Below are 23,317 nucleotides of genomic sequence, written 5' to 3'. Positions count from 1 at the left end.
GAGGAAGGACTTCGCACGACGGAGGATGCCCAGTCGGCGACTGGCTTTGGAGGCCAGCTTGGAAATGTGGTTTTCCCAAGAAAGATCATGGCAGATAGTGAGACCCAAAAGCTTGAGCGACAGAACTTCTTGGAGAGGATTGTTGAGAAAGTAGATGGGAGGGTTGTCCAGTCGATCTTTTCGGAGAGACATAGTAAGAGTGTGAGATTTGTCAGGATTGAAAGACATGTTCCACTTGTTTGACCAGTCTGTGATTTTGTCCAATTAATAATTTCGGTTTAAATTTATTTAATCTTTACACTGATCTAAGGCTCATGGTAGTCTTGTTCAAGTGCATCGACATCTACAAGAACATCAGTAAAACAATGGAGAATACATAACGGTAGATGAGATTTGAACCTGTTATGTGTTCCCTGTATCAGCCACAATCAGATGAAAACGTTCCAAATATCCCTCGTGCGGTATACAATAGGAAAAGAGGAATCAAGTTTGAAAAATAAAAATTGAAAGCAAAAACGCGCATGAAAATTTCAACACTCCGAAAGAAGTGACCGACGTTTAATCACACGATTGGCATGGAATCACGTGAGCAGAGAATCACCCTGAATATAACTAGATGGAACAAGATAAGCACGTAAATTTTCAATCACAAATATTGCAGGAACAGTGATCAAAGCTTGAAAAAAAAAAAATCAGAGAACAAAAAACAGTTCAAGAAGTTGTTATATTGTATGGACCATAATTAATAAACAAGCCATGCCAGTTTTTGAGGGAAACAGACTGGGTTAACCTGAGTGACATGTTAGATACTTGCTCTATTCTTTGGAGTTTCCTTGAAACATAACATCAAGAAAATTTAAAGAAAGCACAGGCAGGTTTGTCAAGTTGGACTTCAAACGGCAATCAAATTCAAAACCCACCAACCTGCAATCAAGGAAGACTTTCTCAGGTTGATAACCAACGTGAATGTGCAAAGTGTGTTGTCCTGGAGAATGCAAGGTACACGTGAACACTGTGAACAGGTGTAAAGACAGAATTTCACGAGGTGCAGCAACATGCTTCTTCCCTTGAACGGTGAGAAAATATTTTTCACACAAGTTGCCGAAAGGAAAAAAAGAAAAGAAAAGGGGGACACTGGCATCAACGGCCTAGCCGCTCCCTCAACCAATCATGCTACACAGCAGCCTCGTGCTGCAAACAAAAGAAGAACAAGAAGCTTTACTCACTGTAATATTAAAGAATTTTCATTTTCTTCAGGCTTTGGTGCAATGTCATGGATAATCTAGAAATACGGAACCTCTGATAAGTGAAGGTTATTTCCCTAGCAGCAAGAATATATATACACAAAGAATTAAGTTAAGCACCCCCCCGTTTTTTTACAACCTCGCACATTACAAGTTTGTTGTCGTCAAAACAGTGTAATATACCCATGATATTGCTATATTTTCTGGAGAAGTGATATTATGGTCACATAAAAACATAACAATCATGCCGTTTTCAATATTTTATTCTGAATAATTTAAGGTGAAATTTTTTGGGAATTTTAGGCATATTTTCACCTCAATTTAAGTATGGAGCTATAGGTCCATCACGGACAATGTGGATGACGTTTATGTTTTCTAACGTACAGTCATTGTTCTGAGAAGACCTCTAGCGATCTTTGCGTCAATAACGTGTGTAGGACCCACGTGATCGGATGGAGCAAGGTGCTGTGACAACCATCCCCTGGCCTGCGTACAGTCCTGACCTGAACCCCCTCGAGCACGTTTGGGACATGTTGGGACGACAAATTGCGAAGATGGTCCCTCCAATAGCCAATCTGGATGAATTGGAACGTGCATTACATCGGGAATGGAACAACCTGCCACAGCAACGCATACGACGGCCCGATGTAATGCACGTTCCAATTCATCCAGATTGGCTATTGGAGGGACCATCTTCGCAATTTGTCGTCCCAACATGTCCCAAACGTGCTCGAGGGGGTTCAACCTGCCACAGCAACGCATACGACGGCTTACAGGGTCTATGAGACGTAGGGTTGAGTCAGTGATCCGATCACGTGGGTCCTACACACGTTATTGACGCAAAGATCGCTAGAGGTCTTCTCAGAACAATGACTGTACGTTAGAAAACATAAACGTCATCCACACTGTCCGTGATGGACCTATAGCTCCATACTTAAATTGAGGTGAAAATATGCCTAAAATTCCCAAAAAATTTCACCTTAAATTATTCAGAATAAAATATTGAAAACGGCATGATTGTTATGTTTTTATGTGACCATAATATCACTTCTCCAGAAAATATAGCAATATCATGGGTATATTACACTGTTTTGACGACAACAAACTTGTAATGTGCGAGGTTGTAAAAAAACGGGGGGGTGCTTAACTTAATTCTTTGTGTATATAAGCAGCAATGCGACAATCTCTTTCTGCAGTAGTTTCAAGAACCAACTATAAATTATATTCAAGCCTAGGTCTCCGACAGCAAGTGTAAAGTGTCACAGTTATGGCTCTCAAATGGTTAAAAAATGTTTTTGGTTCAAAAATAAATCAAGAATGTCGGCGGTGGAGGTGAATCGTGTCCGCAGTAATGAAAGAATTGGATTTTATTTGAAATGAAGATGAGGTTTTGGAGGATGGAAGAAGTGTTTAACAACGACTGTTCAATGAACACCAAAACAGATATGACTGGCTGCTCTGAGGAAGCTCAATTGACAAACAATTCAAGAAAGAAAAAAAAGGAAGGGGAGGAAGGAAAAAAAAAAAAGTGGACAAAAACATAAATGTCCAAATTAAAGTGCTATATAAATAAAATAAATGAAATCACCAGTCAGGCAATGTAAACACCATGGGTACAAGACCATGTAGTCATCGAAGAATGGCTGCACCGTGGCGAGCATTGGCGATTGGTTGTGAAGTTACTGAACTGCTGCGTAATCACCATTTGAACACAACTGTGCACACTTTGCATTATTTGCATCACCGGTGTTCCGAGTGTGAAGAATAGTTAACCGACCCTCCTCCATCCTCGAAATTATGAAATAAGGGTACGAGGTACAGCTATCCAATGGCGGAGAGCACGTGACCAACAAAGACAATTGTGGTCCCAACAACGCAACTCAAATAACTGATAAAAACGAAGATGCGATCAAATCAAAAAGAGATCATTAAGCACAGATTTGTTAATCGTTTAGCACCCCAAAACAAATCTCGATGGGCGATTAGTAGTCTAACAACTTTCTGTTGCAACAGTCAGACTTAAACAGGAACAATAGCAAATGTCAAACAAAAGAAGAAGAAATCCTTGGGATTGAATAATGATCGTTGGAAACATCACTGCACTTCATTGCGCCTTTTTCTTCAAATAGCGGGCACGGATCAATTTGTTATTCTCCAATAAGATCTTCTCGGTAGCAAAGCTGGGTAGAATGGTTGTTATAATCCATCCCTGAAGGACAAACGCACACCACACAAATGAATCAGAAATTAAATAAAGCAAAAACAATGCAACAAGAGTTAAGAGGCCAAAGACTACCTGATCAAAGTGATGCCTAAGTTGGGTGGATGTGTGGTCGGCACCCCCTATTGTACAGGACCCTTGCAGCAAGTGCTGGTCTAACATGGATTTAGTGACCATTTTGGGCTGACAGGATAGCATAGAGGTACGCACACTCGCTCTGAGCTAACTAGTCTGGGTTTGAATCCAGACCCAGCTATAAACTGTCATCCTGGTGTTTCACGGGCAGGGAGGTTCATCAATGCGTACGCCTTCCTCCTTCTGATGGATATTAAACTGGGAATCTCGTCTGCCGGCATGTTGGTGGACGTTAAAGATCTCACGGTGTCCAATGCAGAGTAGGCAAGGTTTCGCCGGCAATCTCAACAAATTATAAATTCCTGCCATAACCAGCAGAGGGCACTGCATCAGTGGCACAACCACACCCTCAGCCAATGATGCTGTCCCGCAAAATGATAATATTCTGGGATCAGAAGGATGTTTAAGTCACCAACTTTAAAATGTACTGTGGAAGAATAGCAAGTGCAACATACGGTACTACGCACTTTAGTAATGGAATTGAAGCCGGGAATATGCAGAAAGCATCGTGGCCACTCGTCACAGCAATCTGTAACGTGGCGACATTGGCAAGGGACAGTGCAGTGTGTTGAGGAGCCTGTTTTGAACAGTCACCACACCCACCTCAGTCCGGATCTCGCACAGTTGGATTTTCAGCAGTTTGGCCGATGCTCTCTGAGGTCGAAACTTCAGAAAACGACATCAAATTGACGGTGCACAAATGCATGGAGCAATCAACAAATGCACAAATGTATGGACTTCGGAGCAAATGTATGGACTGTAAATCCATATTAGACCAGCACTTGCTGTAAGGGTCCCGTACAATAGGGCATCCATAACCTTGTGAAGTGGCGGCAGGAGTGTGTGGATCAGCAAGAGTCGAAAAAGAAGTCTTCCCATCGAGTGAAGTGTATTTTATGGACAATCTACTTGACTTAGTCAGACTTGCATTCATACATAGATACATAATACATACTGTATAAGAAAAAGGATGGTGCATCCAACCAAAAATCACACCATCTACCCTCCTCATTTTGCAAAAACACAAAGTCCATAGTTCTATCAGAATGGTCATTGGGTTCTTGGTCACCTCCCTGATCAAGGTCCTTCTTGCCCGGTGGCTCAGTTTGGTCGGACGGCCAGCTCTAGGAAAAGTTTGGGTAGTTCCATATTCTTTCCATTTCCTAATGATGGAGCTCACTGTGCTCTTGGGAACTTTCAACACTCTCCAAATTGTTTTATACCCTTCCCCAGATCTATGCCTCCTCACAATTCTATATCGGAGTTCTACAGACAGTTCTTTGGACTTCATGGTAGAGTTTCTGCTCTGTCAACTGTGGACCTTCTATAGAAAGGTGTGCATTTTTCTAAATCATGTCGAATCAATTGAATTGGCCACAGGTGGACTCCAATCAACTTGTGGAGACATCTCAAGGATGATCAAAGGAAATTGGATGCACCTGAGCTCAATTTGGGGTGGCATAACAAAGGGGATGAATATTTATTGACTCGAGACATTTCAGCTTTTCATTATTAATTATTTTGCAAGAATTTCTAAAAAAAAAGAATTCCACATTGACATTATGGGTCAATAAGTATTTCCGATTCCACAAATCCAGACATATAGATTCCACAATTCAAACTCCATAATAAGTATTCCCCAAATCCAGACATGTAGATCATCAACAAAAAAAATCTCAATTTAATCCATTTTAAATTCAAGCTGTAACACAAAAAAAATGTGAAAAAAGTCAAGGGGTGTGAATACTTTCTGAAGGCACTGTATAAATTGTCACCATCTTTACATGTGGAAAAGCCTGGTGGTGGCTTAACGGTTAAGGTGGCTGGCTTAAGATCGTAGGGTCTTGAATTTGAGTCCCTGTCAAGTTGATTAACACCAGGAGGGTTGACTCAGCCTGTCATCTTTCCGAGGTCAGCAAAATGACTACCAGCTTGTTGTGAAGAATGAGTAATTTGAGTACCCTGCGTCAGAGTGGTGACACATCCAGGATTGTGCCAAATAGCCTAGGAAACTGCTTCGGCAGCTATATGCATCTGTAGATGCAAAAGGAGTGGCCGTCCTCTTCTTACTTTTGGAACAATATTCCACACACGATTTTTTGAAAAAGTGGTGCACAATGTGTGTTAAATGATGGAAGACATTTTGAAAATCTGTTTTGATAGAATTAAATGTGAAAGACCCCTTTGTTATTTGGTTTCTGTTTCACATTTAAATCAGAGTTCATTTAATTTATATTTCATTTTGAAATTGGGTACATTTCTTTGGCCCACCCTGTATTACGTGATTTATGCAAATTATGAAAATAACTCCGATATTTATAAAAAGCAGAAACCCACACATGCTCAAATTTCTTATGTCTAAGAACTGAGGAGAAAGGTAAGGGAGTCACCATTATAGAGTGTGGCAAATAGCCACAAGTACGAGACCGCAGGCCAACTGTTGCAAGAGCAGCTTGGGCGTAGGTGCCTGGGTCCGGTTTGTCGAGGGAAGCCTTCTTTATGCGGCTCATGTTGGTGACGACGAAAAATGGGAGCACGCTCTGAAGCAGCACAAAGAAGGACCAACAGGGTTAACTTACGACAGGACTACGAGCAGAGAAAACACAAAGTGTGGAAGAACTTGCATCAAATAAATTTCAAGCATACAACAACACAACAACAGGCATTTAAAGGCCATTTTCCCTGCTAGAGCGGGGGTTAGCCTTGCGGGCCCCATGACAATCTTCTCCATTTTGCCCTATTTTCTGCATCTCCCCTTGTTAACCCCCTTGCCCGCATTTCTTCTTCCACCGCCTTTAGCCAAGTCTTTCTCGGTCTTCCCCATCCTCTACTTCCTTCTACATTCATTTCCATCACTCTTCTCAACCAGTCCTTCCTCAACACATGACCAAACCATCTCAACCTGTTTCTCTTCACAGCATCCATCACAGGCTCTATTCCCATCATTTTTCACAATTCATCATTTGTCTTCCTCTCTCTCAACGATACTCCGCACATCCACCAAACCATTCGCATTTCCACCTTTTCCAGCCTTCGTTGCTGTTCTACGTTCATTACCGATGTCTCACTCCACATTTCAAGCATACACATGGGACAAAATGATAAAATGACGAAAAATGGACAAAAACAACTTCATCACGCTTAGAATCTTCATCATTATAATTACAGACACATCAAGCTAGGAAATTGGCGAATGACAAGGCTTGGGTCCAACATTTCAGTCACAAAGCAAATCAAAAGAGAAAGGGGGTGATATAGATAGGGAATGTAGTTTGGTCGACAACAAATAAGCTCACTTCAAATAACGTTGTAAGGATCATGAGGACGCTGGAGGAAGGAAGCTTCCCGGCGCTGTTGCAGAGATCCGTGTAACAGCATTCAATTTCCACACTGGGAATTGTTGGTGGATTGTCACACTTCGTTTTTGGGATGCACATCCTCATTGATACACGTTGTCCCTTGGCTGATCCCGTTATAGTGGAACAAGGAAAGTCACTTTCTGGGCAGGTCTTCCCTGCTAATGTCTGCTGCTCTTCGTCTGCCCCAATCGGTTCTTCTGATCATGTGCTTGTTAAAGTGGACATCTCTCTGGCCATTCTCAGAGAGCCTCCTCAGCGTCGCCGAGTCTGGCATTTCACTCAGGCCGACTGGCACGGTCTTCAAGCAGCCATCAATCATCTGGACAGGTCTCCCATCTCCACTGCCTCTGACATCAACTCATCCTGGGAATTCTTCCAAAGCAAACTGCTCTCTCTCATGCACAGTTTATCCCATCTCGTCTTCAGTTGTCTTACCCTTCCTCCCGTCCATGGTACACTGAATCTTGTGGTGAGGCAGTTGCCCTGAAACAACTCGCCTTTGCCTCTTGGATCCAACTGAAGGCAATCTCACTCAGTTCCTTCCACCAAGCTCGGAACAAGTGTGTGTCTACCCTCAGGAGTGCCAGGAAGCACTATCTCTCCACACTTAAGAATGAACTCTCAAACCTGTCTCCTTCCTCCAAATCCTGGTGGCGTCTGGTCAAATCCTTTTCTGGTGTTTGTTCCTCCTCCATCCCCTCCCTTACCTCAAATGGCTACACAGTTGACACAGCACGTGACAAAGCCGAATGCCTCAACTCTGTGTTTGCCTCAAAATCTTGTGTCCCAAACCCATCTCTCACTGTTCCCACCTTACCCAGTCGAACCCAACTGCTCCTGGACTCTGTGTCCTTCTCTCCTGACAAGGTGGAGGAGTTTTTGTCAAACCTCGACTCTGATTCTGCAACTGGACCAGACGGCATCAGCCCACGGGTCCTAAAATCCTGCTCTACCGCTCTATCTCACCCTCTCTCTGTTCTTTTCACCCTCTCTTTTGCTCAAGGTGTTCTGCCAGCATCCTGGAAATCAGCAAACATTACCGCTTTACACAAAAAAGGTGCAAAAACAGATCCTTGCAACTAAAGACCAATCAGCCTGCTCCCAATTATCAGCAAAGTCATGGAATCCATCATTGCTTCGGATATGAAATCCTTCCTCTTCTCCAATGGCTTGATCTCCGATCATCAATTTGGATTCAGACCAGGTCATTCTACTCTGGACATGCTGCTTTTGCTGTCTCAACAATGGATGGGGGTCCTCAATGCCAAACAGGAAATCAGAGCGGTCTCCCTTGACATATCATGGGCCTTCGATACGGTCTGGCATCCAGCTCTGCTCACCAAACTCTCCTCCTATGGTATCCATGGAAATCTCCATGCATGGCTTGCGGACGTCCTATCTGGTCGTAGACAACGTGTGGCCCTGAATGGATTTCTCTCATCTCCCCTTCCTGTTCAGGCTGGAGTTCCCCAAGGCAGTGTTCTGGGCCCTGTGCTTTTTCTGGTCTTTATCAATGATCTCTCCGACTCTCTGGAAAATCCTCTCTATCTCTTTGCTGATGACTCCACTCTCTGTCGCTCTGCAGCCTCCTCACTCTCTGAAGACCTGGACAAAATCACAGACTGGTCAAACAAGTGGAACATGTCTTTCAATCGTGACAAATCTCACACTCTTACTATGTCTCTCCAAAAAGATCGACTGGACAACCCTCCCATCTACTTTCTCAACAATCCTCTCCAAGAAGTTCTGTCGCTCAAGCCTTTGGGTCTCACTATCTGCCATGATCTTTCTTGGGAAAACCACATTTCCAAGCTGGCCTCCAAAGCCAGTCGCCGACTGGGCATCCTCCGTCGTGCGAAATCCTTCCTCGGCACACCTGAGATCCTCACCACATACAAGGCTTTCATCCGCAGCTCAATGGAATACTGTTCTCCCCTATGGGCCGGTGCTCCTGCCTCACACCTAGCTCGGCTTCACGCTGTTGAAACCAAAGCTTTCAGAATCATTGGAATCTCCCGTGATGAAGCTATCTCCAAGGGCCTTTCACTTACTCACCGCAGACAGGTAGGTGGTCTTTCTGTCTTCTACCGACTCCTCTCCGGTCTTGCTCCCCCAGCTCTCTCTGTGCTTTGTCCTCCAAATATTCCTACAGGTCGCACAAGATCTGCCAGCAACCCTCTGATGGTTAAACTGCCGAAATCTCGGCCCTCTGCTCACCTTCACTCTTTCAATTCCTCTTTTCTCCTGCCTCTGGAACAAACTCCCACACTCCCTTCAATCCCACTCCTCCCTCCAGGTCTTTAAAACAGCTGTTCACCACCATCTCTTATCTTTCGCCATCCAAAACCTTGATCTTTTCTACCCCCACTAATTCACCCCAGATCCACCTTGTTTGAAATTCCAACTTCTTTCCTGGAAGTCCTGGCAGTGTCCATATGTTTTATACCTCTCCCACCCACCTCCCCCCCCCCCCCCTTCGCATGCCTCCCTCCCCCAAAGCCCTCTCCCTCCCACAGATCTCTCGATGTCCCTGCCCTCAGATGTTGTGTTTGTGTTCCTCCCCCTCTCGCCCCATCTTGTCTACCGCTCCCCATGTTATATGTTTTGTGTGTCGGTTTGTCTTTCTGTGTGATTAATGTTCGCAAAAAAAAAAAAAAAAACAGTCTCGAGAGGACGTAGTTGTCCATGGAAACACCAAACACCTCCCCACCACCCTTCCACTCGTGGTCGTCAAGCACCATAGACTCTGTCTCTGTTCAGGGTGACTCAATGACCAAAACACTGAACCCAAGCCTTGATGTTAGTTTTGTGGTTGGTTGTCCCCACAAGTGCAACATACTTCCCAAACTCAGAGTGGACGTTCCAAACATTACACCGCCAGACTCGGTGGTGTAATGGTTAGAGCATCCACTCTGAGTCTGGGAGGTCAGCAGTTCGAACCCCGGGCAAGTAACGCAAAAGACTTTCAAAATGGTATGTGCTATGCAATTACATAGCACATTAGAGGTGAAGCCCCAAGCTTGAGCTGCAAGGGTTTCCACCAATTCCTTAACAAATTGCACTTGAAAAATGCGGGAGACACTTGCGATTGGCTTTAACAATCAGCTTGTTAATATCTGACCAATTGTAACGCAACACCGGGTACTGCGGGTTCATTTGCAGGTTAATTATGTAATTTTAAGACCGTGTACGATTCCAAGACGAGTGGTGTTCCACATCGTAGATATGCCTTAGGGAATGTACTTGTTTGCCGTTTTGTAGACAATTAACGATTCCAATGACTTCTGGGGTATCTGTGCGATGTTTACCCTGCGCTCGGTAACCGTTGGTCCGAGTGACGCAACATTTTAACATTGGAGCGCCTCCTCCTGCAGAATTTATTTAATGATAATTATGACGTCATAGGTCACGTGGTACAGGCGCCATCTTGGAAAAACTTTGCACCTCTATATCTCTGAAACCACCCCATGGAAAAAAAATTGAAACATGGCTCATTGTTAAGTACTCCCCATGGGGAATAAGATATGTTGATGATGATGTCATCGGTGCCTTCATTATGAGGTCATAATTCGACAAGTACAACGCTTGATCCAATCATTATGAATTTTTTTTTCTCTTCAACTGTTGGTCTGATGGACATGAAATTTTCACCATGGGAGCGCTTTCTCCTGTAGAATATTTTAATGACAAATATGACGTCATAGGTCACGTGGTACAGGCGCCATCTTGGAAAAACCTAAAAACGTTGCACCTCCATATCTCCAAAACCACTCCATGGGAAAAATTGAAACGTGGCACATTGTAAAGAACTCTGCATGGGGAACACGTCTTGTTCATGATGACGTCATAATTCGACAGGGACAACACTAGTCTGATCAGTTTGAAATTTATTGAGCATGATTTACACAACGATTATATTAGAGAATATAAACTTATGATGCAATCGTTCACGTGGTCTGGCAGCCATATTGGATCAAAGAAGAAAAAAAACCCTTCAAAAACAGAAAAGTTGGCTCGCACAAAGTTGACTTCGCAAGTTAAGTATTCTATGAATACCATTTTGTTCAATTTTAAACTTTACGGCTGTTACCGGGTCCATTGAAAAATGCTATACCAGGTGTATTGCTGACATTTCTTGGCCAAAAATATTGCATATGTCAAGGACTCGTTCCATTTCGGTATCTCGGAGCAGGTTCATCAATTTTTAGTTACACTTTCATTTGCATTTGATATTTGAGGTAATCGCTTGAGGTGCAAACACAAGAGTGGAACTTTGTTTTGACAACTTTTCTGGATGAGGCTCGAGACATTGTATCCATCTCCATATATTGAGAATGCTCCCAATGTAACAAAAGCCCCGTTGATGGCAGCCGTGTGAACGGAACTCAGCCGCTCCCAATGGCGACCACCACAAGCTGGGCGAACAGCTTAACGATGACTGAAGCAACTTTTTCTGCAGAGGTCTACATCGAGTAGTAGCCGCAGGTCTGTGAAATGGCATGGATATTCCATGCCAGTTCTCTCCAGGGATTCCAACCAAACATAATTGTTGATGCATCAAAATGGTTCCCCAACAAACACAACAATGCAAACAAAAAAGAGCAATCAGAGATTGCAGACTCTCGCCAGGATGTTTGTTGGTCGTTTGTCTGGTGTTTATTAGCTGCTGTTTGTCTGGTTTATTGATGACAGATTTATGTTCAATCCAATATGGCTGCCGAACCACGTGTCTGATGACGTCATTAATTATTTTTCGGATGCAATTTTCAATAACAAGAAATTTCAAACTGATCAGATCAAGCGTTCTACTTGTCTAATAGGTTGTTCCATATGAGGAGTACTTGACAGAGCCATATTACTTTTTTTTTTCCCATGGAACGGTTTCGGAGATTATAGAGGTGAATTTTTTTTGGTTTTTCGAAGATGGCGCCCGTACCATGTGACCGATGACGTCATGATTATCATTAAAACTTCCACAGGAGTCGCCACAGCTATGGTGAAATTTCCTGTTAATCGGAAAACGGTTTCAGAGAAAATCGTATTTATTCTGAGCGGAGAAAGAGACAGACAGACAACAACAACAACAACAACAACAACATGCATTTTAAGGCCATTTTCCCTGCTAGAGCGGGGGTTAGCCTTGCGGTCCTCATGACAATCTTCTCCATCTTGCCCCTATTTTCTGCATCTCTCCTTGTTAACCCCCTTGCCCGCATTTCTTCTTCCACCATCTTTAGCCAAGTCTTTCTCGGTCTTCCCCGTCCTCTACTTCCTTCTACATTCATTTCCATCACTCTTCTCAACCAGTCACTTTCATCCTTCCTCAACACATGACCAAACCATCTCAACCTGTTCCTCTTCACAGCATCAATCACAGGCTGTATTGCCATCATTTTTCGCAATTCATCATTTGTCTTGCTCTCTCTCAACGATACTCCGCACATCCATCGAACCATTCGCATTTCCACCCTTTCCAGCCTTCGTTGCTGCTCTACGTTCATTACCCATGTCTCGCTCCCATAAATCATAACACTTCTCACACATGCAGCATACACCTTTCCCTTCAGCTTCAACGACACTCCCCTCCTCATCAGCACGCCACTCAGTTCCCGAAACCTCTTCCATGCACATCTCACTCTAGCAACGGTTGCCGAGTCTGATCCACCTTCTCCATTCCGCATGTCTCCGAGGTAGCAAAATGTTTTCACACCTTCCAGCTTCACGCCGTCTCCAAGATCCAACTCAACATTTCCTCCATCTGCAGCTCCCTCTGTGCACACCTTACATTTCAATGTAGCTGCCACACTGGTTAATGACACTCTCAGACCACTACATTTTTGATGAACCCACTCAGCGCACATTGTACATTGAATGGAGTTCACTCCGACACCCTTCCTGCACACAGCACAGAGCCACTTCCCAGTTCTTTGCACCTCACCACATGCTTTACCACTTGCCATCACCTCTGTCTTTCCGATATTCACCTTCAGACCTTTTGTCTCCATACATTCCTTCCACTTGTTCATCTTTTCCTTCAGTCCATCCATACTTTCCGCAATCAACACCAGATCATCTGCATACAACAACTCCCACGGTAAACCCTCCTTTACGTTCTGAGCAAGCACCTCCATCACAGCTACAAATAGTAGTGGACTTAGTACCGACCCCTGATGCACTCCCACCTTCACCTCAAACTCACCACTGTTCCCGTCCTTCGTCCTTACAGCTGTGTGCGCTCTTTTGTACATTGCCATCACTACTCTGATCAACCATTCCTCCACTCCTAACTTCCTCATTGCCCATGTCAATACTTTGCGTGGAACCGTATCGAATGCTTTCTCCAGATCAACAAACCCAAGAAACAACTTCTTCCTCTTCTCCATGTACTTCTCCTGCAACTGCCTCACAATAAAAAGCACGTCTGTCGTTCCTCTTTCTGGCATAAATCCAAACTGCATTTCGTCGATCTTCACTTTCTTCCTTATCCTCCTCTCCAACACCCTTTCCAATACCTTCATTCCATGCTCCAATAACTTTATCGCTCGGTACGAGCCACACTCCAGAGGGTCACCTTTCCCCTTGTATAGAGGGACGAGGGTACTCAGTTCCCAATCCACTGGAATGCGGCCTTCTTTCACCGCCAGATTACAGATCTCTGTCATTCTCTTCACACCCCAACTTCCTGCTGCCTTCAACATATCTCCCACAACTCCCGTCGGCCCTCCCACTTTTCTACTCTTCATTGCTTTTATCGCTTCCTCAACTTCCTTCTCAGTTATCTTCTCTGCCGGTCCTAAAACTGGGTTACTCTCTATATTGCCATCCCATTCATTATCTGTATTCAACAGCATTTCCATATGTCTTTTCCATCTTCCTTTAATTCCATCTGGGTCCACAACGATTTGTCCCACTTCATCCTTCAAGCAACGAACCCCCATCACATCACACCTCTCTTTCGCTATCTGCTTTGCAATCCTGAATACTGCTCTCTGACCCTCTTCCGAATCCAAGCGTTCTCCGAACATTTTCCTACATGCCTCCTGCGCCTTTGCTACCTCTTTCTTTGCAGCCTTCTTGGCTGCCTTATAACTTTCATACTCTGCTGTTTCTGCTCCCATGCCCTTCGCCTTCTGCCACTCCTTGAACTTCTTCCTCTTCTCGTCAATCCTCTTTCCAACTTCATCATCCCACCACCATGTTTCCGAGTGCCTCGGTGGTCCTTTTGTCCATCCACATACCTCACCAACGACTCCCAACAGACTAGATTTTAAAATTTTTATTTTTTATTTTATTTTTTTTGTTTTGTTTTGTTTTGTATACTGAATCGAGGCTCGTGAAAGAGCTAACATTTACTTCACAAACAAATCGACCAGAAAAACAAAATACACAAAAAGAGGGAGCGGAAGACAAGATGGGGAGAAAAGGGGAAGCACACAAACACAACATCCGAGAGCAGGGAGATGTGTGGAAGGGAGAGGGCCTGGGGGGAGGAGGCATGGGAAGGGGGGTGGGGGGAGGAGTGAGAAGTATAAAGCACAAGGACACCAAGGACTTCCAGGACAGAAGTTGGTATTTCAAAAAGGGGAATTGGGGTGAAATTAGCGGGGGTAGAAAAGATCAAGGTTTTGGATGGGGGAAGATAAGAGATGGTGGTGAACAGCTGTTTTAAAGACTTGGAGGGTGGAGTGGGATTGAAGAGAGTGAGGGAGTTTGTTCCAGAGGCGGGAGAAAAGAGGAATGAAGGAGTGAAGGTGAGCAGAGAGTCTTGATTTTGGCAGTTTAACCAAAAGAGGGTTGCAGGCAGATCTTGTGCGACCTGTAGGAATATTTGCGGGACAGAGCCCAGAGAGGAGTCGGTAGAAGACGGAAAGACCACCAACCTGCCTGCGGTGAGTGAGTGAGAGGCCCTTGGAGTTAGCTTCATCGCGGGAGATTCCAATGATTCTGAATGCTTTGGTTTCAACAGCACGAAGGCGAGCTAGGTGTGAGGCAGGAGCACCAGCCCAGAGGGGAGAGCAGTATTCCATTGAGCTGCGGATGAAAGCTTTGTATGTGGTGAGGAGCTCAGGTGTGCCAAGGAAGGACTTCGCATGACGGAGGATGCCCAGTCGGCGACTGGCTTTGGAGGCCAGATTTGAAATGTGGTTTTTCCAGGAAAGATCATGGCAGATAGTGAGACCCAAAAGCTTGAGTGACAGAACTTCTTGGAGAGGATTATTCAGAAAGTGGATGGGAGGGTTGTCCAGTCGGTCTTTTCGGAGCGACATCGTAAGAGTGTGAGATTTGTCAGGATTGAAAGACATGTTCCACTTGTTTGCCCAGTCTGTGATTTTGTCAAGGTCTGCAGAGAGTGAGGAGGCTGCAGACTGCCGATCTGAGGGATGAAGAATGGAGCGACAGAGAGTAGAGTCGTCAGCAAAGAGATAGAGAGGATTTTCAAGAGAGTCAGAGAGATCATTGATGAAGACCAGAAAAAGCACAGGGCCCAGAACACTGCCTTGGGGAACTCCAGCCTGAACAGGAAGAGGAGATGAGAGAAACCCATTCAGGGCCACACGTTGACTACGACTAGAGAGGAAGTCCGCCAGCCATGCGTGGAGATTTCCATGGATACCAAAAGAGGAGAGTTTGGTGAGCAGAGCGGGGTGCCAGACTGTATCGAAGGCACGTGATATGTCATGGGAGACTGCTCTAATTTCCTGTTTGGCATTGAGGACCTCCATCCATTGTTGAGAAAGCAGAAGCAGCATGTCCAGAGTGGAGTGTCCAGGTCTGAAACCAAATTGATGATCAGAGATCAAGCCATTGGAGAAGAGGAAAGATTTCATATCTGAAGCAATGATGGATTCCATGACCTTGCTGATAATTGGGAGAAGGCTGATTGGTCTGTAGTTGCTGGGATCTGTTTTTGCACCTTTTTTGTGCAAAGCGGTGATGTTGGCAGATTTCCAAGCAGATGGAAGATGACCTTGAGCAAAAGAGAGGGTGAAGAGAACAGAGAGAGGGAGTGAAAGAGCGGAAGAACATGATTTTAGGACCCGTGGGCTGATGCCGTCAGGTCCAGTTGCAGAATCAGAGTCGAGGGTTGACAGACACTTTTCCACCTTGTCAGGAGGAAAGGACACAGAGTCCAGGAGCAGCTGGGTACGACTGGGTACGGTGGGTACAGAGAGGGATGGGTTTGGGACACAAGATTTAGAGGCAAACACAGTTGAGGCATTCGGCTTTTTCACGTGCGGAGTCAGCCGTGTGGCCATTTAAGGTGAGGGAGGGGATGGAGGGGGAACAAACACCAGAAACAGATTTTACCAGACGCCACCAGGATTTGGAAGAGGGAGACAGATAAGAGAGTTTGGTCCTGAGGACGGAGAGATATTGTTTCCTGGCTCTCCTGAGGGTGAACACTCACTTGTTTCGGGCTTTGTGAAAGGAAATGAGATTTCCTTCCGTTGGATTTGCTTTCCAGGAGACGAAAGCAAGTTGTTTCTGGGTAATAGCCTCACCACAAGATTCCGTGTACCATGGACGGGAGGAAAGGTATGACAACTGAAGACGAGAAGGGATAAAACTGTGCATGAGAGAGAGCAATTTACTTTGGAAGAATTCCCAGGATGAGTTGATGTCAGAGGCAGTAGAGATGGGAGACCAGTCCAGATGATTGATGGCTGCTTGAAGACCGTGCCAGTTGGCCTGAGTGAAATGCCAGACTCGCGACGCTGAAGAGGCTCTCTGAAAATGGTCAGAGAGATGTCCACTTTAACAAGCACATGATCAGAAGAGCCGATTGGAGCAGAAGAAGAGCAGCAGACATTTTCAGGGAAGTTAGTCATAACCAAGTCCAGAAGAGAAGATTCTCTGTTGACTGAGATCCCGGTTGGGAAATTGACAGATTGTGTCAGTCCCAGTGAGTCACAGAAGTCCTTTGCTGAAGAGCCATGGCTGGTGAGAGAGGTACCCACCCCCAGCCAACTGGCCTGGTGACAGTTGAAATCACCACATATGAGGAAGAGAGAGTTGGGATGGGTAGATAGAAGTTGGTCCATATTATCAGACAGCGAGATGTAGATGGAGTCATCACTGTTTGGTGGACGGTACAACACGCATATGAACAAAAGGTGGGAGCGAAGGGGAAGCCGTAGCCAAAGGTATTCCTGGGGGTGAGGTGGAGAGAGGGCAGTGCAGGGCGAGTGAGGAAGAGAGTTTTTTATAAAGATAGCAACCCCACCTCCAGAACGAGGCTCAGGTCTATCATACCGGAGGAGGGAGTAACCTGGGAGAGATACCAAGGAATCAGAGACATCATGAAGGAGGAAGGTTTCTGTTAAGCAGATCACGTCTGGTTTGTCAGAAGCAACCTGTATGGAGAGATCAGTTAAGTTTGAGCGAAGGCCCCGGATGTTTGAGGTCCATACTGTTAAGGAAGAGGAAGGGGGAGCATCGGATACAGAACAGGGGGGGAGCGGTAGGGCAGAATGTGGAAGAGGAGGAAGAGGTAGGGAGAGCTGTTGCAGGTGTGTCAGAGATTACAGAATAGCTTGGAGAAAGGGAAGAATGGGGCGGACAAAAGGTTTGATGGTGTTTGGGTGAGGCACAGTGAGGTGTTATTTGAGGAGGGGAAGAGCGAGGCAGAAGGTTGGGGGAGATGGAGGTGAGAGTTTGAAGGGGGAAGAAGCGGGGAGGACGCTTTGAGGAGGGGGAGTGAGAGGGGAGTCTAGGAGGGGAGGAGTGAGGGAGAGTCTCGAAGGGGAGGGGTGTGGGGGGAGTTTAGGAGGGAAGGGGCAGGGGGGGAGATTTGAAAGGGATGGGTGTTTGGGAAGATTTGGGGGGGAGGGGCAAGGGGGAAGATTTGACAGAGATGGGTGATGGGGAAGATTTGGAGGGGAGGGGTGAGATTGGACTTTGAAAAGTGTACGATTTATGGGAAACGAACATTTATTGCAAAATGAGTTTCTTGAGACATTCGAGTCAAAAATACGTTTGAGGACGCTGAAGGATGGGTGGAGTTCTGGAGAGTTTAGGGAATGAATGAAAGATGCACTGTAAGAGATGGAATTTTTTTTTTGAATGAATAGAATTGGTGAGCAAGTCGAAAGCATCCTTTTATAGAAGAAGTAGAAAAAAGTGTTATAGAATATGACATAATAATAAAGTTCTTCAGGGGACAGATGAAACATGTATTAACAACTTGATCACGTGATCTCGAACAACGTGGTCGAAGAACGAAAGAACAAATAACGAAGAACGAAAGAGCAAAAGAACGAAGAACGAAAGAACAAATAAGAACGTACAAGCGGATAAGAACAGGGAAGGGAAAAAAAATTTTGGTTTTTTTTTTGAGATTTTAAAACAAGGGAGTATAGGTGAAAAGACCGTGAAAAACAGAGACCGACAGTAGTTGCAGCGCGATCGAAGAACCGCTGAGACAAAAAACAAAAGCCTCAAGCCAAGGTCTGAGGACACGGTAGCCTACTACTACTAGCACTACACTAGGCCTCAGAATACACGATACGAAAAAAACCGACGATTCTGTACACAGGTATGAAAAACCAAACCACTTTCTGTACACAGGACCTCAACCACTTTCAAGCTCAACCACATCAATCCTCTACCCTACTCAGCCTCTCTTTTAATGCCTCCCTTCCTGTCACCTCTTTCAACCAGAACCTCTTTCAAAGAGACAGACAGACAAACAAACTCAAATGACCCTCTCCTCTGGTGAGGATTCTGGTGAGGATTACTCCACGAAACCCTCTCCTTTGGTGAGGATTAGTTAAATGAAGAAAAGGGGGAAAAAAGAGAAGAGGTTGTTTCTTCGAAAAATATACTTTTGTTTTTATGAAATATGAGACCGATTGTGTCCATTGCATGATGTACGATTTCTCCGTTCTGTTATTATATCCTCTTCTCAACATCCACGTCCTCTTCGTTCGGAGGTTATTTCAAAATTGTCGTCCCTTTTAAGTATCAATCTCTGTATAAATGGTCATCTTTTCACCTTTCTTGTGCTTCCTGGATGGATTCATTGAGCAAGGTGATGATTAATTTTCTACAGTCTATTACATTCAGACACATTTCCACAGTCTCGATGATCAGATATCGTCCAAATGTGCAAAAGGTGAAGTTGAGATTGCTCCACGACCTTTTGGCTAAGATAGCCATTTTGGTTTGGTGTGTTTGTGCTTGGCTCTCTTTCCTCCTGGTCTGGATGGCATTGTCCACCGATTATGGGGGAAAGGGTGGCAATTCGTTTCCCCTTTTCCTTTTGTTTTAGTATTTTTGGGGTGTGTGTGGGTGATAGGGGGGTGGAGAGGTGGACTTTGTCAACGGCGTTTGGGTGAGCCTTATGTTTTCACCTGAACCCCAATCTCATAATGCAACGAACCCATACGTGTTTGTCCGCTGTCTACCAATGTTCTCGTAATTCAGGTAAAAGTAAACTCATGTCTACCAATGTGATTATCAAGCATGTGGTTTGGTGTGCAAGCTTCTCGATGACACTTAATCCTCTCGAAATAAAAACAACAAAAATATTCGAACAGGCAACTGCAGGAAGCTCGAAGAAATTACACACAGCATATGCAGAAGCGAACTTCATTTATACAGAATAACTCTATCTCCACCGTAAACCCAATCTGTGTCCATACCTGCACAATGATGCCCCGAGAGCGATACTCAGTGTCAAGGGCACGAGAAAAGAAGTCGACATATGCCTGAAAAGAAACCACGCCTTTCGGTGACTGCTTGGGAGAGGGGTGGGAGACTCAAAAATATGAAATACAAGAAATTCTGCCGTTATACAGGTGAAAATAAGCAATTCGTAACTAATTAGGTACTTGGGTCAATTTCACGAATTCTATTTTTCAATATCTACAGGCTATACAACAACAACAACAACAACAACAGGCATTTTAAGGCCATTTTCCCTGCAAGAGCGGGGGTTAGCCTTGCGGTCCCCATTACAATCTTCTCCATTTTGCCCTATTTTCTGCATATCCCCTTGTTAATTCCCTTGCCCGCATTTCTTCTTCGACCATCTTTAGCCAAGTCTTTCTCGGTTTTCCCCGTCCTCTACTTCCTTCTACATTCATTTCCATCACTCTTCTCAACCAGTCACTTTCATGCTTCCTCAACACATGACCAAACCATCTCAACCTGTTTCTCTTCACAGCATCAATCACAGGCTCTATTCCCATCATCTTTCGCAATTCATCATTTGTCTTCCTCTCTCTCAACGATACTCCGCACATCCACCGAACCATTCACATTTCCACCCTTTCTAGCCTTCGTTGCTGCTCTACGTTCATTACCCATGTCTCACTCCCATAAATCATAACACTTCTCACACATGCAGCATACACCTTTCCCTTCAGCTTCAACGACACTCCCCTCCTCGTCAGCACGCCACTCAGTTCCCGAAACTTCTTCCATGCACATCTCACTCTAGCAACCGTTGCGTGTCTGATCCACCTTCTCCATTCAGCATGTCTCCTAGGTAGCAAAATGTTTTCACACCTTCCAGCTTCACGCTATCTCCAAGATCCAACTCAGCATTTCCTCCATCTGCAGCTCCCTCTGTGCACACCTTACACTTGAATGTAGCTGCCACACTGGTTAATGACCCTCTCAAACCACTACATTTTTGATGAACCCACTCAGCGCACATTGTACATTGAATGGAATCCACCTTGACACCCTTCCTGCACACAGCACATGGCCACTTCCCAGTGTGTTACATCTACATATATCTACAGGATCTACATATATATAAAATATCTACATGATATCTACCTTCTTATTTCTCAGTCAGGATTACTCCACATTCTTTTTCTTCACCATGATCTATTAATTTTATTCACAAAGATTATTTTCCAAAACTCTCTGTCACAAAGGCGCTTGATCCATCAACCCGCCACCCATGCATGTACAACACTAGCTTTGCCCATGGTCTTTATCGCCGTTTGTACAATTTGGAAATTTGGAATGAGCACCTTACACTTCATGTCCCATCTTCCTGCTCACCCCTTCCCCCCAACTACAACCCGTCAAAGCTTCATGTCCACCCGTTTTGTATCCCTCCTCACACCACACACTCAATCCTTCCCCTTCAAGTCCTTCAAATTCCTTTGGTTACTGAAAGAATGGTTCACATCATGAACAAAGTTTTGAATGGAATGGATCCCCCTAACAAGTGGAGCACAACACAAATTGTGGGAATCTCAAAGAAACCGGATGCAACAAAAGCGAAGGAACATCGCGGGATATCGCTGATGTTTTGTGCAACAAAGCTACACAATAAAGTGCTGCTGAAACGCCGCATACAACCAGTGCTAGGCATGTATATGCAATCTGAGCAAAATGGATTCCGACCCTGCCGAGGCACACACCCTGCAGTAGATCTTGGCACCGCACAGAGTGATAGAAGCACTAATCCATTGGACTGATTTAGTGGTGATTTTTGTTGCTTACCAAAAAGCTTTCGATGGTGAATCAAGAGCATGCATTCCAAAGATCCTAAGTTTGCATAACATTACTCAAGCTCTCAACAACGGCATCACTCCTTTGTACCATAACAAGGCCACTGCCAAATTACACCAGACTTTGTTCCCCAAAGTAGGACTGCATATTTGTATATCAGAGATGCTTGACTCAACCTACAGGGTACTTCAGGGAGATACTTTGGCTCCTTTTCTCTTCGTCCTTCTCCCTCATTGGGTGCTTTGCATCGCTATCCCAATTGAGGCGGATGGTGTTCAGCTGTGCAGAAGAATGTGTCGATGCCACCCACAAACGGGATTGTCAGTTCTTGGATATGCGGATGACTTAGCCTTTCTTTCATCCTCACCTGCTGGTGGGCAATTCATGTTCATTAACCCGGTGCAAGCAGCGGCCAAAGTAGGACTGCATATCAACACCACCGAGACGGAGGTACTGACTATCCCGTTGGACGTAGATTATACAAACTGCCTGTAGAAATGAAGCTGGAGCTGTGAGCTGGAACACTGCATGCAGATTGTTTACTTGGGTGGCACCATTCCTAATCCACATGACTTCCGGAGACATCACATAATGGCTTGGGCAGTGTCTAAGTCCAATTTTGGCGGCCTTCAAGATCTATTGGCCAACATCCTGTACTTATCCTAATCATTGTATGTGATGCACTATTATTGTTATTATTATTATTATTATTATTATTATTATTATCATCATCCACCAATGGCCACAAAGTCAGTTTGTTGTCTTTTTAATCATCATCTAACTTTTCCACAAGCACCAGTCAAAATAAATAAATAAATACTTCTCACAAGACCTGATACCACGGGCTGATTAAATGCAAGCTTGTCATGTAATCTAAATTGGAGACGATTTTCATATACGACTCGCATAACCCCTTTTCAATATCAAAAGAAGAAAAGAGCTTGTTGAGGGTTTGAGATTTTATATGTTATCAATGAAACAAAAGAAGAAACAACAACGATGAAAAAATAATGCTAATGAGAGGGTTCTCCAGGTTGTTGGTAATCCAAGAAAATATTACCTCCAGACAAAATATTTTGTGGCAAAATTGGATAACGTCAAATACTAATAAAGTCACATCCCCACATGTTTCAACCCACCTTGGAAGCAGAGTAAAGACTAAGGAGGGAGCAAGGGATGAGGGCAGTAGCAGAAGCAATGTTGATGATGATGCCACGAGACCTGGCAAAAGGAGAACATGTGGCATGTGGAGTCATGGCATGTCGGTCAGTCATAAATGTTATGGGACCACAGCTTAAAAGGCACTGCACATTTGGCTGGATCCCCCACTCCACCACCTCAACAACCCTAATCCCTTCCTAGATGCTCTATAACTTGTACTTTGCTCTTTTCCAACCCAATTAATCCCCTCAACTTTGCAACCCAACGGAGAGCATTTCCTTCTTCAAAGACGAATGACGGCGAAGCAATTTGCCTGCTGTGCTTGCTGTGCCATTATTGGCAGAGGTAATGTGGCAAAAGAACCATGGGTGGAAAATGCACAGGTAACTGTGGGTAAAACTGTTAGCTCAAAAAATAAAATAAATTTACAATGCAGTGCAGTCAACTCCATTCACACTCTAATTCTCGATGGCTCTGCTCATCTTGGTTGGCAGCACAGCGAAAAGTCACGTGGCAAAGAGAAAAGTCACACGTGGCAAAGAGAAAACGGTGTCCATGACAACAATTTCACCCCATTATAATGAAATGGGCTATTTTGTGATTTTATTATTGCCAAACCGAAGGAATTTTCAAGATATCAGATTGAAACTTACACAGCTTATTTGTACGCATGTGTAGTATACGTGTATAAAATCTGGTCAAAATTAGTCGAGGGTCGAGCA

General features: G+C 44.5%; 1 protein-coding gene across 2 annotated transcripts in view; it reads right to left on the bottom strand.

Moving 5' to 3' along the window:
• Positions 1–524: 524 nt before the first annotated feature.
• HSD17B12 (hydroxysteroid 17-beta dehydrogenase 12) overlaps positions 525–23,317 on the bottom strand; it is a 100,484-nt gene continuing 77,691 nt past the window's right edge. For both annotated transcript variants that reach the window (XM_078771031.1, XM_078771033.1), the window contains exons 8-12: positions 22,574–22,655; positions 19,604–19,669; positions 5,991–6,140; positions 1,990–3,453; positions 525–1,861 (exon numbers count right to left, since the gene is read on the bottom strand). In XM_078771031.1, the coding sequence (XP_078627157.1) occupies positions 3,349–3,453; positions 5,991–6,140; positions 19,604–19,669; positions 22,574–22,655 (403 nt within the window). In that variant the 3' untranslated portion in view covers positions 525–1,861; positions 1,990–3,348. The remainder of the gene's footprint in view (positions 1,862–1,989; positions 3,454–5,990; positions 6,141–19,603; positions 19,670–22,573; positions 22,656–23,317) is intronic.

Source organism: Myxine glutinosa, chromosome 1 (assembly GCF_964187855.1).
Source record: "Myxine glutinosa chromosome 1, kmMyxGlut1.1, whole genome shotgun sequence".
Taxonomy (NCBI): Eukaryota; Metazoa; Chordata; class Myxini; order Myxiniformes; family Myxinidae; genus Myxine; species Myxine glutinosa.
This window is presented reverse-complemented; position numbering and strand designations above follow the sequence as displayed.